The sequence below is a fragment of the Rhinopithecus bieti genome, unplaced genomic scaffold (assembly GCF_001698545.2).
Source record: "Rhinopithecus bieti isolate Rb0 unplaced genomic scaffold, ASM169854v2 scaffold_19, whole genome shotgun sequence".
Lineage (NCBI taxonomy): Eukaryota > Metazoa > Chordata > Mammalia > Primates > Cercopithecidae > Rhinopithecus > Rhinopithecus bieti.
This window is the reverse complement of record NW_016803360.1, coordinates 3,283,689-3,299,874: the sequence shown is the minus strand read 5'-3', so window position 1 is coordinate 3,299,874 and position 16,186 is coordinate 3,283,689. Positions and strand designations below refer to the sequence as shown.

Genomic DNA, 16,186 nt, shown 5'->3' with positions numbered 1-16,186 from the left:
TAAATAAATAAATAAAATATAAAATTAGCTGGGCATGGTGGCCGGTGCCTGTAGTTCCAACTACTTGGGAGGCTGAAGCAGGAGAATTGCTTGAACCTAGGAGGTGGAGGTTGAAGTGAGCCGAGTTCACACCATTGTACTCCAGCCTGGACAAGAGTGAAACTCTGTTTAAAAAAAAAAAAAAGAAAAGAAAAAAGATTGGCAGTACCAATTAACGCATTTTCCAGAGGAAAGGGAGTCTTAGCTATTAGGTAACTACAGGATCACAGTAAGTCTTTATCAGTATAATCTGGGGAATTCTTGAATATCCCAGTGGTCTGACTGTACCCCCAGAGCAATTGCATCACAACCTATGGGTGTGAGATAGGGCTCCTGCTATTTCCAATGTGCAGTCCTAGTGTACGGCACTGTCTTCTCTAATGTAGTCATGGGTAATTGGAAGTTGTGGCCACTGCATTTCTCATACCCTGGTCGCAAGTGCAGGATCATTCATGACTCTGAGATAGAGGCATTAGCGGATTTAGTCTGATTTTGGATAATGAAACCATCTAACTCTCTAATTATAATTCCATCTGTATTAAATCACCTTTTGATTGTTATGCACCTTGACCACAGGGAAAGAGAGAATTTGTCATATTGACTTGAGTATTTATGGTCTGCATGGAAGATATATTTCTAATTACAAATATAGTAGGAAAAAAGTAATTAATGAGTATTTACATTTCCTCCCCCTTCTCAACCCATTAAAGTGATCTTTGCTTTCAGTAGTCCTATTTTTATGCCTTTTATGTTACTGAATCTGAAGAATGGGCAGATAAAAATAGTATTAGAGTATGAAAAGGGCGTAAAAGAGTAACTTTACAGTGGAAAAATCTGGCAAACACTACCTTAGTCAGGGGATCAGGGTCAATATCCACAGTAATAAGTCATATTGGTCACATGGGTTCTTGATGTGATGAAAATGGTACTTTGCCTCTGAAGTTTTTCCCACAAAAACTCATACTTCCATTCTAATCATGAGAAAGATACGAGACAAACCCCAATTGAGGGACAGCTTACCAAATACAGGAACCTATCCAAACTGTCAAAGTCATCAAAAGCACTGTTTCAAAAACACTGTTACAGTATTTTTGACAGTGTTGCCACAGTCTAGAGGAACCTAAGAAGATAGGATGGCTAAATGTAACGTAGTATCCTGCATGGGATGCTGAAACAGTAAAAAAAAATTCAGTAAACACTGAAAAAATATGAATATAGTCTTGGGTTAACGGTAATATGTCAATATTATTAGCTCATTAGTTATGACACATGTACCATGCTAATGTAAGACGTTAACAATGGGGGAGACTGGGAATGGAGTATGTGAAGGCTCTTGGTACTCTCTTTGCAAGTTTTCTGAAATCTAAAACTATTGTAAAGTAAAAAGTTTATTTTACAATAGTATTGGAATTAACTAAAAATGGATTATAGACCAAGTGTAAAATGCAAAACTGTAACACTCCTAGAAGACAGCATAGGAGAAAATCTACATGATCGGGGGTATGGCAATGACTTTTTAGATACAACACCAAAGGCTCAACTGGGAGAAACCTAATTGACAAGCTGGACTTCTTTCCAGTAGAAAACTTCTGCTCTGTGAAAGACACTTCTCAAGTGAACAAGATAAGCCACAGAGGGGAAGAAAGTAATGGCAAAAGACATACCTGATAAAGGACTATTAACCAAAATATACAAAAAACTCTGAATTCAACAAGAAAAGGACCCAATGAAAAAAACAGAAAAAGACCCTAAATAGGCACCTTACCAAAGAAGATATACAGATGCCAAATAAGCATATGAAAAGATGCTTGACATCACATGTCATTAAGGAATTGCAAACTAAAACAAGAATGAGATACTATACATACTTACTACAATGACAAAATCCAAACACTAAAACACCAAATGCTGGTGAGGATGTGGAGCAACAGAAACTCTCATTTATTGCTGGTGGAAATGCAAAATAGTAAAGACCATTTGGAATACAGTTTGGCAATTTCTTTCAAAGCTAAATATACTCTTACCATACCATCCAGCAATCATGCTCCTTTATATTCACCCATATAGGTTGAAAACTTGTGTCCGCACAAAAGTCTGCACAAAGATGTTGACCGCAACTTGATTCATGCTGCCAGAATTTGGAAGCAACCAAGATGTCCTTCAGTAGGGGAATGAATACATAAACAGTGAGCTGTCTAGACAATGAAATATTATTCAACACTACAAAGAAATGAGCTAAAAAGCCATGAAAAAATATGGAGAAACCTTAGGTGCATATTACCAAGGGAAAGAAGCCAACATGAAAAAGCACCACACTGCATGCTTCCAGCTATATATTCCAAAAAAGGCAAAACTATGGAGGTAGTAAAAATATAAGTGGTTGCCAGGGGTCAAGGAGGAGGGAGGTATGAATAGGTGAAGCATAGAGGATTTTTCAGGCAGTACGACTTTTCTATATTATACGATAATAGTGGATACATGTTATAATGCATTTGTCCAAACCCATAGAATGTGTAACACCAAGAGTGAACCCTAACGTAAACTATGGATTTTGGGTGATGAGGAGGTGTCAACTTAGGTTTATCGACTGTAACAAATGTACCATTCTGGTGGGGGAGGTAAACAGTGGGGAAGACTGTGGGGGCAGGGAGTAGATATGAGAACTCTCTGAACTTTACGCTCAATTTTTTTGTGAACTTTAAACTGCTCTAAAAAATAAAGTCTGTTTAAAAAACAGTGTGAGAGAATCTGCTGGAAAGAGTAGACTATAGACTGAGACATAATAAAGATCTGACACTCTTAATGAAGTACTTCTTGTGTCTCCAAGGTCAGATCATCAGACTATACTAAGCCAATAAGGGCAAGGACTGCACAGTTTTGCTCACACCTCTATCCTCAGTGTCTGTCATAATTCCTAGAACATGGGAAACCCCCAATAAGTATTAGTTAATGAATGAATGAAATGCCACTTATTACATGGATTGTTTTCTAATTAACCCTAACCAGATGAAATTGTTCTATTACTACATATTTCTCAAGAATTTCTTCTGACTTTATTTTATTTCATGTTTTATTGTATACTTGCATGTTTAATATTGTCCTCCATACACCTACACACTGATGTATACACACACACACACACACACACACACACACACACACACGCACCTGAAAGTTCTTTGAAGACAGATTGAGCCTCATTCATATTTTTCATTTGCCAACACTTAACTTAGGCTTTGCATATTATGAACATTTATGTGTGCTTGTTAAATTGATTTATTCTGCCATGACCTGTTAGAAAATTCTTATTTATTAGTAGTCACATAACAAATATGAATTGCTACATATTAAATTAATATGAGATAAATGCACTCAATTTAATCTAATGTCTACATACATTTGGCAAGAAACGCCATGTTGTATCTGTACATTTTATATTGTTGCTATGAGATTCTGAAAAAGTGTTTCATATGCTGTTGTAACATCAGGGCCATTGTTTAGCATTATGTGCTCAGAAGCCTATTTGATTTCCCTGTGGAAATTTTCCTAAACCGACAGCAGGCTATGTAGAAAAAGTACTGGGCCAGTGGGAATCTTGAGACTGGGTCCTGCTTAGGTCCCTGGGTTTAGCAAATTGTATGGCCATTGTTAATTCGTTTCACTGTCATGGCCCGAGGCAGCTCTTCTTTAAAATACAAAATGGACTAGATAATCCCCAGGAACCTTCTAGCTCCAATATTCTTTATCACTTAAAGCTCTTAGATAATCAAATTAAATCCCTACTTTGCAGCCCCGTTTCTCGCTTCATGCATATTTCTGGCCACAAGATGGCGGGCTTTATGTTGTTTTCTTCATTCTCTAACAGCAGAAAGTTTTTAATGCCATCGCAGTTTTGAAAATTTAAAATTTCCAAGTCCTTAAAAAGTCTGATAAATGCAACATGGACTTTACATTCTGACTTTAAAAACTGTCTTAAGTGCTTTGGAGTCTCACAATAGAGAAGATTTCCTCTTTTGTGTAGAAAGACTGATTTACACTGTATTTCTATACAAATGCAAAAATCCCACGATGAGATGAAAGAGACCACAAGTATTTTCATTTGTTTTTCTTTCTCTTTACACAATCAAAGATAGTGCTTTTGGAAATCAGAACAGATGAAAACTACCATGGATGCTACTGAATAAAGTTCTCAAAACACACTGTCATTCTGGACTTTTTAGCCAATGTTCTTGACAATTTCCAGGTATCTCAAACTTTTCTGTGTGCTACTGATTTCTATGATTTGATTTGAAGCAGAACTAGCAAGTCAGAATGCATCTATTTTATATACCAAATTGGGAATTAGGAAGAAGGTGATTTGCATTTCAGAACTTCGAAGTAATTTTCCTTCATTGACATAATCTATCTGCTTTCAGGAGACTCATAATGTTGCCAACTTACCCTGGTCAGCAGCTCGTTCATTTCGGTCACGAGTGTATTCAGATCGCCCTCTGCCAGCTGAATAAGCCTCTCTGGGGCCTGCTGAGGTGAGAGCAGGTGCTGAAAAAGATTCCATCCCATAAACATTTTAGTAAATGGCCTTGCAGTGATCAGTGTTTAACAGAACACATTTTTGTATATGTATAAGGAACTTAGCCTTCTCACCTGCAAAGAAAAGAGGAGGGAACTATTTCAACTGTGCACTTACACATTGAGTGTCATGCCAAATAATCAGGCAAATAATAAAAATTGCAGGCCGGGCGCAGTGGCTCACTCCTGTAATCCCAGCACTTTGGGAGGCCGAGGCGGGCAGATCACGAGGTCAGGAGATCGAGACCAACGTGGCTAACACAGTGAAACCCCATCTCTATTAAAAATACAAAAAAAAAAAAAAAAAAATTACCCGAGCTTTGTGGCGGGCGCCTGTAGTCCTAGCTACTCAGGAGGCTGAGGCAGGAGAATGGCGTGAATACGGGAGGCGGAGCTTGTGGTGAGCCGAAATCTCCCCACTGCACTCCAGCCTGGGCGACAGAGCGAGACTCCGTCTCAAAAAAAATAAAAATAAAAATTGCAGTGACTATTGAGAAATTACTAAGTGCCAGGCTTTTTTGTTTTGTTTTGTTTTGTTTTTTCATTTAATTCTCACAACAGCTCGATGGGGGGTGTTATTCCATTTCATGAAAGAGCAAACTGTCTTGAAAAGGATTAAAAATGTGCACGAGATCACACAGTCAGTAAGGGGTAGAGTTAAGATTAACTCCCTACCTGGCCCATTTAAGGCTCCCATTCCAATTAACAGAGACACAGATCACAGGTAAAAAAGAGAATGGCAGGCCTTGACGTAGGGACCTGGCTAGGCAGTAACTAACTGGCCTGCCCTCCGTGTTGCTAGGAACTGGCCTGACAGCAGGGCCATATTTTTTTCCTATGGAACATAAATAATCTCGCAGGACACTAACATTAGACCAGGTCACTTGGAGCCAGTGATGAATGAAATACAAAAAAAGAGACTACCCTGCAACGTCTAGCGCAGACAAAACCATAGCGGGTTTTGTGCAGACCACAAAACTACCCCAACCTCCCATTTCCTGGCTAATATGAATGATCACTGCCTCCTTATTAATCATAGCTTTATCCTCTCTCTGTTCTTCCTTCCCTCTAGATGGGATTCACAAAATACTCACAGAATTACTCCCACTTCCGAATAGCACCCAGCTGAGTGCTAACCTTAAGTTATCTAGCACAACCTCAAATACTGGAAGTTATTCCTACACCTTCTTATTGAGACAGCCCACAATTCCACCATGGTGTTCAGTATCCCTTGTTGCAACAAGTTAATAAATCCTACTTTGTTCCATCACATGTATGTCCTTGATGGTCTTTGGCTGAAGCTTGGGGAGCACTGACATAGTTAAAAGAATTGAGCAAAGAGGTGAAATAACTTAAGTTTTTACAGTATCAAAAGGTGATCCTCAGTATACACATGTCAAGTGAATGATGGAAGAAGAACAAAATAAAGAATCAAGAAAGACTGGAATTTAAGGATAATCCAGGTCATCTGGATCAATCTTCAGCCAGAAGTGGATGGGTCACTGAAACCCTTGGCTTAGATGATGTTTACAGATTGGAGTCTCTTCTATAGGACCCTCTTTAATTCATCATCCATTGCTTAGCTATTAGTTTTAAAATGTTTTATGTTCAACTAAGATGTTTGCCTTTCTAGTTTATTTTTCTGTATTCCTTCCATATACAAGGAAAATAACTGATCAGCATTCTTTTTATTAAAACTCTTCACTTCCCTGAATACCGGGACCACAAGGTACACTCAGGTTCTTCTGCCTGGCTTTCAAGGTTGTCCATCATATCACCCTGCCTCACTGAAGTCTCCAGCTTTATCTTTCACTAGCAGGTCTGACTTTTAATATCTGCCAGACAGGCCTAATTCACACCACTGCCTCTGCTCATATGGCTGTGTTAAGCACAGCTGCCTTCTCCCTGTGTCCTCACACAGCAGAGGGATCTCCAAATACCATTACACTGGGTGCTAGGGCTTGCTGTGGTCAGAATGTTTGTGTCCTTCCAATATTCATGTGTTGACATCCTAGTCCCCAGTGTGATGATATTAGGAGGTGGAGCCTTTGGGAAGTGATTAAGTCATGAGAATGCAGTCTTCATGATTGGGATTAGGGCCCTTATTAAAGAGACCCCAGAGAGCCAGCCATCCTTTTCCTCAGTATCCAGATATTAAATGAATTAAATGTGGGGTCACAACAAGAAGTCATCCTCTATGAGGAACAGGCCTTCATTAGACATTGAACCTGCTGGTACCTTGATCTTGGGCTTCCCAGCCTCAGAACTGTGAGAAATATATTTCTATTGTTTATAAGCTAATCAGTTTATGGTATTTGTCATAGCAGCTCCAATGGACTATGGCAGACCTTCAATATATAAAATTGGGGAGATGTAAATATTCAGCCCATGACAACTTCTTTCCTATTTCTTGGAGTTTCTGTAAAAGCTATGTATGGTAATCCATGTAGGACTTCAGTCAATTGTTAGCTTGTCAATAAATGTTAGTTATTCTTGTTATCATCATTATTGATTTCTTCTTCTGGAAAATAGGCATAATAATACTTACCTTGAAGGTTACCATCAGAATTAAAGAATATATTTCCTGAAAGAATATCTACCAACACCTAGTGAAGAAATCTTAGATGCCTTCCTCTAGAGCAACCAATACTTCTCTATTAAAATTGTGTCTCCGCTTCAAATTCCAACTGCAATTATACTCTCAGTAATGGTACCTTCCCTGGTTGCTCTGAATCTTACTGATATCTCCAATCACTGTACTCTAATGTACTTTGAATGTTTGTAAAACACATGGTCATTATGTATTTTTGCTAATTGCTTGATTATTGATTAATGATTATTTTTAAAGCACATAGAATCTACATTGCCTAAGGGTAGTGAAGACATTAAAAGAGTCACGAAATCCCCAGGGAACCAAGTGCAATGCTGAGGCATTCTATAATTTCTCAATAAATATCTGAGAATTGAGAGTAAGTTGACACCTTTCATCTTTTTTCATCAGACGAAACAACCCCAATTTCCTTAATATTTTCTTCGACCCCATTAACTGCCAAAAGCTTTAATCACAATTTAGAACAGTGTCTATCAAACTAGTGCTTGTTGAAGAACTTTTAAAGGTCTCCTAGTTCTAGTTCTCTAGTACAAGATTCTAATTATGTGTTTTCATTTTGACGATAACCTTAAATATTAACGTAAGCATTTCTGGATCCCAGGCTAGGCACCTGAGAGTTGAATATGGCCACTAGATCTCAGTGTCTACATTTGCTTGCATGTTTGATCCGATGGCAGACTGAGCACATAAGTCACATAAACTTGTCAAGTGATGCCCACGTGTCATTTCAGGACCCTTTGCAGGGGGCTCTCTCGTTCAAATGTGGTAAGGTAGGAGAACTGAATTACCACATCACCTCTGGTGGAAGAACTGTGTGGAAATACTCAATATCCTATTTTTGTTACAAGCAGCAATTTCCATTCAGCCAAAATCATGTTACTTTCTATTAATGTTTTTTAATTTGAATTTTATTGGTTTCATAAGGATTAATTTGTTTTAATTTTATAGAGCTATAAGTATAAAGGGTTCATACCTGATTTTATGTTTGCACATCTTTAAGTGACATAATAAAACTGATTTAGGCCAGACACTGGGGAGTACATGAGACTCTTTTCCCTTAATAGAAATCTGTATATTATAGTTCTTGAGTTTGAAAAACACTGGTTAAGAAAGTCTCTGAATTTCCCTAACAGCTATATCCCTTGATTTGGGGCTATGGGAAGAACATTTACCAATTATGGCCAATACCGCTTGTGAAGCTTCTGTCACCTTGTCCCTGGCCCTTGCTTGTGACTGCACCAACCTACCTTTAGCTCCTGAATCATATTTTCAAGACCATACAGCATTTTATATGGCGCAGGCAGCGGACCAGTGAGGTTGATGCTCATGACCATCTGCTCCAGGCGAGCCAAGTCACCGAGAAGAAGGCCAGTGCACTCATCTCCACAAACTGTGAAAGAGAAGCGACAAAGAGTAGTTACTTCTGCTAAACATCCCAGGCAGATGTTCAAAGAATTCAGCTATGAACTATTTTATGGTCCAAGAATAATTCCATGGAAGATGAAGCTACTCATCTCAGAATATTAATGTTTTCGAATGGATGATGGTTGAAAAAAGATAAGAACAACAACAAAAGAACAGATATGCATGTCACCCAGAACCTGAAATAGAGGCGATAATATAAACTGAGGGACCAAAGAGGAGAAGCAAACAGATTTGGGAAGAAAAAGTGTATTGCACAAGCATTGAAGATTTCCTTTAAACCATCGAATATAACATTTAAAATACCCCCTAAATCCCTACACGAGCAATCTAAAGGAACCTTTCCACAGGGAATAAAACGTGCTCCAGAGTCTAAATGTGCGGTGTTACATTAGATTGCACTGGAGAAAATCATAGTAATTTGACATCCACATGCTTTATGTATTACACATTCAAAAGTATATAAATTTTGGCTTGGTATCTACTGAGTAGAATAATTTAAAAAAAAAAAAGTCTAAAGAAGGCTGGGAGTGGTGGCTCACACCTGTAATCCCAGCACTTTGAGAGGCCGAGGTGGGTGGATCACCTGAGGTCAGGAGTTCAAGACCAGCCTGATCAACATGGTGAGACCCTGTCTCTACCAAACATACAAAAATTAGCCGGGTGTGGTGGTAGGTGCCTGTAGTCTCAGCTACCCGGAAGGCTGAGGCAGAAGAATGGCATGAACCTGGCATGATTAGATGCAGTCCCAAATCCCTATTTTGATGATTAACCTCTTTTGGTCTTATAGAGAAATAATTGCTAAAGGCCAGAAAAACTGTATCCTTTAAGTAGCCAAGAACGCTAATATTCTACCAGATATGGTTTGGATCTGTGTCCCCATCCAAATCTCAAGTTGAAATGTAATCCCCAATACTGGATATGGGGCCTAGTGGGAGGTATTGAATCACTGGAGTGGTTTTCATGGCTTAGCACCAGTCCCCTAGTGCTGTTCTCATGACAGAGTTCTCATGAGACCTGGTTATTTAAAAGTGTGTGCCACCTCCAGTCCCCACGTCCTCCTGCTCTGGCTGTGTGAAGATGCCTGCTCCAGCTTTGCCTTCTGCCATGAGTGAAAGTTCCCTGAAGCCACCCCAGCCATACTTCCTGTACAGCCTGAAGGAACCATGAGCCAATTAAACCTCTTTTCTTTACAAATTACCCAGTCTCAGGCATTTCTTTATAACGAGAATGGACTAATGCACTCGCTATAACATTTTGGCCGTCAAAGAGGTACTATTCAAATTTGGTGGTAGGGGCCAGGATTGGTGGTAGAATTGGTAGAGAGACAAATGGATTATTGACTCTTCATTACGGAATAGATCTCATAAATAGTAGTATAATTTCCAAAATTAACATATGTTGATTCTTTTGGCAGATTTGAAAAACATGCATATTTTTAGTTTTGCATTGCAGAGTAATGAGGTGTTTCTTCATGCCAAGGAGCAGGAACTACCGCATTTATAATATACTCTCATGTGTACAGTTATAATTTCTTACGTTCTGCAGATAGAGGTATCAATGCTATATACACGTTAAAATAGGGGAAAATACATAGCATGGAAAATACTGAGAATTGGAGTAGCTCTGGATCATGCCCAAACTTGGCAAGAATTCAATTAGTTCTCTAAATAGCAGTCCCCTAAGCTGCTTAATGGAGAGAAAACCATTAACTGGTGCTTGTAAACAAAGAGAAGGAGGACGCAGGGTGATTTTTTGATAGGACAGCAGCTAGAGGTGAGTTACAATATCACTTCACAGGGATTAAACTGCCCTGGCAGGGCTTTTAATAAATCAGCTCCTTGCAGGTGACACCTGCAACTGCAGAATGTCACCTGCAGGGGCTTTGCAAGCTCCTGATGCTTCACAAGCTGAGTGAACACAGAGGCTTTGAAGGCAAGAGCAGAAGTCTGGAACTAGGGCTGTATCTCTTACTCTTCTCCTAGCCAGAATGAAACAGAATTTGCACTGCATGGAAACCAAGTAAAAGGAAAAGATTGTTTTGGTTTCGTAGCCCCGTTCAATGCAAGCTTCAACAGACCTGTCTACATTAAACAGTTACAGAAAACACAACACAGAACTCAATTAAGTGCCAAATTGACTGTGTCTAAACACCAAGATCCGCAGTCTGATTCTCAAGTTTTAGTGGGCCTCAACACCTGTAGGACTTTCGGAAGTCCCAGAGGGCTGGGTCACACCCCCGGTGTTTCTGAATCAGGAGGTGATTTGATCACCTGGTTTCTCTTAGTCTCTGATTGAGAATGTGATACTAATACTGCTGGTCTGTGAACCACACTTTGAGTAGCAATCAGACCAGCAGTTTTGGCACCACCTGGAAGCTTATTAGAAATGTATAATCGAGCTCTACCCTAGATCTAGGAAATTAGAATCTGCACTTTAGAAAGGTCCCACGTTATCTCTGCGCATTAGAATGTGACAAACATTGGTGTGGATCAGTGGTTCTCACTTTGGCTGCCCATTGGAATCCCATAAGGATTTATAAAATACAGATGCCTGGGCTCTTTCTCTCCTCACCACCACAGAATGTGATTTGATGGGTCTGTGGTAAGGTCTAAGCTTCAGTATTTCTATTTTTATTTTTTTTTCTGAGACAGGGTCTTGCTCTGCCACCCATGCTGGAGTACAGTGGTGTGATCATGACTCACTGCAGCCTCAAAGTCCTGGGCTCAGGTGATCCTCCTGCCTCAGCCTCCCGAGTGACTGGGACTACAGGCGTATGCCACCACATCCAGCTATTTGTTTTTTTTTTTTATGTAGAGATGGGGTCTTGCTGTGTTGCCCTGGCTGGTGTCAGATTCCTGGCCTCAAGTGATCCTCCCACCTCAGCTTCCCAGCGTGCTGGGATTACAGGCGTGAGCACTGTATTTTTTAAATATTCCAGTATTTGAAAAACCATGTAGCCAAAGGGTAAAACCACTGAACCAGGTGATAAATTACAGGGATGCTCAGTCTTCAAGGGAGCAAGGATTTGGAAGAGGTCCTTTTGCTTCCTGTCTTCTCTACCTAGAATTCTTCTCCCTTGGTCTTCTCTCACCTGGTTCCTGGGTATTCAGGTCAAGAGTTCAATTGTCACTTTCTCAGAGGGAAAGTCCCTGATGATTCTAAAATTACTGTTACCTGAAACTCCCCACCACCGCCTGCCCCATACCCTGCGCCAGTCACTACTGCATTTCCTTTGCTTTCTTAACACTCATACCTGTTTGAGCTACCTTATTACTTTATTTATTTATATATTCTTTCTCCCTCATTAAAGAAGGGACCTTAAACACCTTGGTTATGGTGCCTAGGAAAGGGTGTTTTACACAGTTAACATTCAATAAATATTTGTGGGCTAATATTTTTGTGAAGGAAGGGCATCAAAACATTTTGGACAAAGAGAATGGCAGGGTTAATGTTTGCGCATGGCATGTGCCCAAGTACACGAAATGGTGAGATCAGGGAGGTAGAATGTTAGGAGAGAAGAGAGAGGGGAAGAAGGAAAAGGGATGAGGTTGGGGTTGGCTGAACAGAAAACTTCTGAATGTGAGAACAAGATAGAAAACCTCACAGATGTGTGAGGAACAGGATAATACATTAAAAACTATGGTTTAGAGAGAGAAAGAGAACTATCTTGTGATTGCAGAGGCAGAGATAGTCCGATCAATAAGAATGACTATTCAGATGTCTGCCTGAAGGAATTCAGTTTTGACTCAGGAAAGGGATGTTGTAATGGAGAGATGGAGGGGAAGAAAATCAGCACAAAACTTTAGGAGGAAAGAAACAACACCATGACTGACAGATCAAGCGATGCTCATTTCTGGGGAGAATTAAAAATGGTTACTATTGGCTGGGTGTGGTGGCTTAGGCCTGTAATCCAAGCAGGATTTGGGAGGCTTGACACAGGCAGAGAGATCACTTGAGTTCAGAAGTTTGAGACTAGCCAGGCCAACATGGTGAAACCCCATCTCTACTAAAAACACAAAAATTAGCCAGGCATGGTGGCATGTGCCTGTAGTCCCAGCTACTCGGGAGGCTGAGGGAGGAGTATCACTTGAATCTGGCTGCAGTGAGCCTAGATCATGCCACTGCACTCCAGCCTGGGTGATAGAGTGAGACTCCATCTCAAAAAAAAGAAAAAAAAAAAAAAAAAGGTTATTGTTAATACTTCTTTGCTGCACCTCCCATTAAGAGGTGAAGTCTACTTCCCTTCCCCTTGAATCTGGGTTGGCTTTGCAGCATACTCTGACTGACAGAAAGTGGCAGAGGAGAATACTGAATTTTGCAGTTTCTGCTTTCACACTCTTGGACCCCTGCTGCCTTCAGAACAATCCCAGGTTAGCCTCCTTGAGGAAGGGAGGCAACGTGAGAGAGGAAAAGGCAGTTGAGGCCCCAACTTGGGCTTGACGCCATCTGGGAGCCCCTAGGCATGACAGTGGAAGATCTGTCCAACTGAGCTCAGCCCAAATTGCCAACCTTCAGAATCATGAGAGTGTATGTCCTTGTTGTTTTAAGCTACTAAACTTTTGGAATGTATAACTGATAAAATCAATAATGGATACACTTATTCAAGGTTTGCACATGTGATTCAGATCAGAGACTTTCAACTGCAATTCATAGGCTAAAAACAGCATTAGTAACAATTACAATTTTATTAGGAATTATGAAAAATAGGAAGGTTCTTTTCCCACTGAGTCCAAGTTCATCATTGTTTTAAAAGTTCCATTTCACCTCTAGTGAAGATGTATTTTGGGCAGATGTTCCCAGGACGTAAGCAAGCAATTTGCTCTTTTTTCACCTACAAGATCTTGAAAGATACTCGATAATGATAATAAGATGTTTCACCATGCTTTTTAGGGCAGCGTGTGCCTTTGATAGCAAACACTAAATTATTCTTTAATTTATTTAATAATATATAACCTATTTCCGAGAAGGAATTGGATCAGTTTGTTGATAATAGCATGGTTAGATACTCCTTACTAGATGGTTCCAGAAATTGCCAGGGAAAGTACCTATAGTTTTCTCAATTTTTACCTCATACAAGAATAAACCAGGGACTGGACTGCAGAACTAGAGCTGATGTACTATAATATGCTATGGAGTAAATTGGTGTACTAGAATGCCAAGAGGCATGATGAATACTGATTTTTCTCTCATTTATTCTATCCCCTGCCCATCTGTTTTGGTTCCTCATCTTCAGTTGTTGAAATGAAAATGTATTTAATTGCTCTTTCAAGGGCTCATACATTCCGTTTTATGTTTCTGTGTCCAAAGGTCTATTATTATCCCATGTCTTATGGCCTCTGTATTTGCTTTTTGGGGGACAAAGTACAAGCACATTTCCATAAGTGAAAGGTAAGTTTTACAGTATGCTCCAAGTAATGTACTAACATCTGTCTGAATGGGTCAGAGAGACTTATGAATATGACAGCCATGGGGATTTTTTCAAAGCTTCTGTACAAGTCTAGCTTGTGAAGTTATAAGGTAAACACATGGGGAAAAGTGTCCTTTACCTAATGGTTTGCTATTTTATTCCGACACAAAATATTTTGCTTACACCAGAAGCTATTTTTATTTGGCCTCAAAAAGTCCGAAGTGTCTGGCAACAAACATTGGAAATGGAATGCAAATTAAAACCAAATTTAATTCACTATAATAGGGAAGATCTGAAGAGTATGTAGAGACATGGACTATTCACATTGTGTAAACAACTGTTCTTTGACAAAGTGCAGTAACAGCTCAGTGTAAATTAACACCTATCTTACAGTCGGGACCTCAAAGAACCTTTCCAAACCATTCTCCAAATTCAGCAATACTAATAAGGCTACAAAGTGAAATCCTGTCTAAAATGCACAGGAGCAAAAGCAAATATTTCAAGACCATGATTATATTTTACATGACTAAATGTTTCCGAGGCTTTGCCTATAAAAGTGTCAGGATAAATTTGTGTCTAATATTAACAAACGCAGTACTAAATTCAGATTGTTATAGCTGGGCACATGTCAGGGGCAAATCATGCAGCCAGTATTACAGATCTTTCTGTTAGCAATTAGTACAAAATACTGCATTTCTACCAGGATTCCCCATGCATAATAACTACTGGCTTACTGTCACAAAAGAAATCACACACTGCATCCAAACCAAAGAAGCTGAAGCTAAAATGAGGACACTGAGTATTTTTGAAACGGCCAAAGCTATTAACCAATTTTAGGTAGAGATACATAAATTCTCTGCTCTAATCAAACAGGAATAAAATGAATAAAGACATGTTTTTAACAAAAGATAAAATTATGTGTTAATGTGTGTATTTTAAATGAACTCTTCTAGAAGAATGCCACTGATGGCTCCCTGGATCTGAATTTTATGTTTCTCACTTCCCCTTATCATCTTCAAAAGGAAACTTTTACATTAGCATATATTTATGGCTTATTAAAATGTACTTAGTTATTCTATTTTAAAATAAATATCTTCTAAAATAAATATTTGATTCCAGAGTCATTAAGAAGGCCTTTTAACCTGTCATTTCTTTGAACAGAGAGGAAAGCTGTAGACTTCAGTTGAGACTGATGAATTTACTGATGTACCAAGTAATGATATTTATGTTTTTTTATATATGTTTTATGAATATGTGTTTTATATGTACATGTTATATATATATATGTTTTTGTATATTAAATAATGATGTGTGTTTTATATATATTAAATCAAATTATATATATAATACATAGGAAAACAAGTTCAATGTGGTTCAAAGATGGTGTAACTGTTCAAAACACTAATGGAAACTTTGAAAGTACTATAAATAATAATGGGATAATATTTTTTATCTGCACAACAGTCACTATATGACAGGCAATGTATTATATTTTGCCATCATTATCTCACTTAATATTTACAGCAATTCTGTGAGGTAAGTACTATTCGTATCCTCATTTTACAGATGAGAAAAATAGTCACAACCAGGGTGCTTATGAATCTATAAATAATGCATGTGAAGGGCTTAAAGACAGGAGGAATGTAAGGTGGCTATAAAAGTGGTTTTCAGTGACTTGAAGAGCCGAGAATTAGAGGTAATAACTGGAAACGGAAAGTCAGCCTAAAATAAAGAAAATATTTCATCAGAAACTGATGAGTTGCACAAAACATCAGGTCTTTGGGGAAAAAAATGGTTACATAATAACAATGATGATAATAATGCCTAGAATTTATTGAGCACCTATTATGCTTAGATACTTAACATACACGTATGTAGTATTTTACATCCATTTTACAGATGATGAAAATGAGGTTTAGGAAATTAAATAATGTCACACAAATTGCAAGCTAGGATTCAAACCTTCTGTAGCCAGTTCATAATGCCATGCTTCCTTGCATTAGGATACTGTCTGTTTTGTGGATGTCACAGAAAAAGAGAAGGCTAGACTAGTTTACTTATTTCTTCCAACTTTAAGATTATGTGATTTTAGTTTGTCTTTTTTTTTTTTTTTTTTTTTTTTTTTTTTTTTTTTT

The 16,186-nt window shown here is 38.7% G+C and overlaps 1 protein-coding gene across 1 annotated transcript in view; it reads right to left on the bottom strand.

Annotated features, from left to right (window-relative positions):
- Positions 1-16,186, bottom strand: part of LAMA2 (laminin subunit alpha 2) — a 640,343-nt gene that overhangs the window by 150,095 nt on the left and 474,062 nt on the right. Inside the window, exons 33-34 of the mRNA XM_017879679.1 lie at positions 8,467-8,609; positions 4,480-4,578 (exon numbers count right to left, since the gene is read on the bottom strand). Of these exons, the coding sequence (XP_017735168.1) occupies positions 4,480-4,578; positions 8,467-8,609 (242 nt within the window). The remainder of the gene's footprint in view (positions 1-4,479; positions 4,579-8,466; positions 8,610-16,186) is intronic.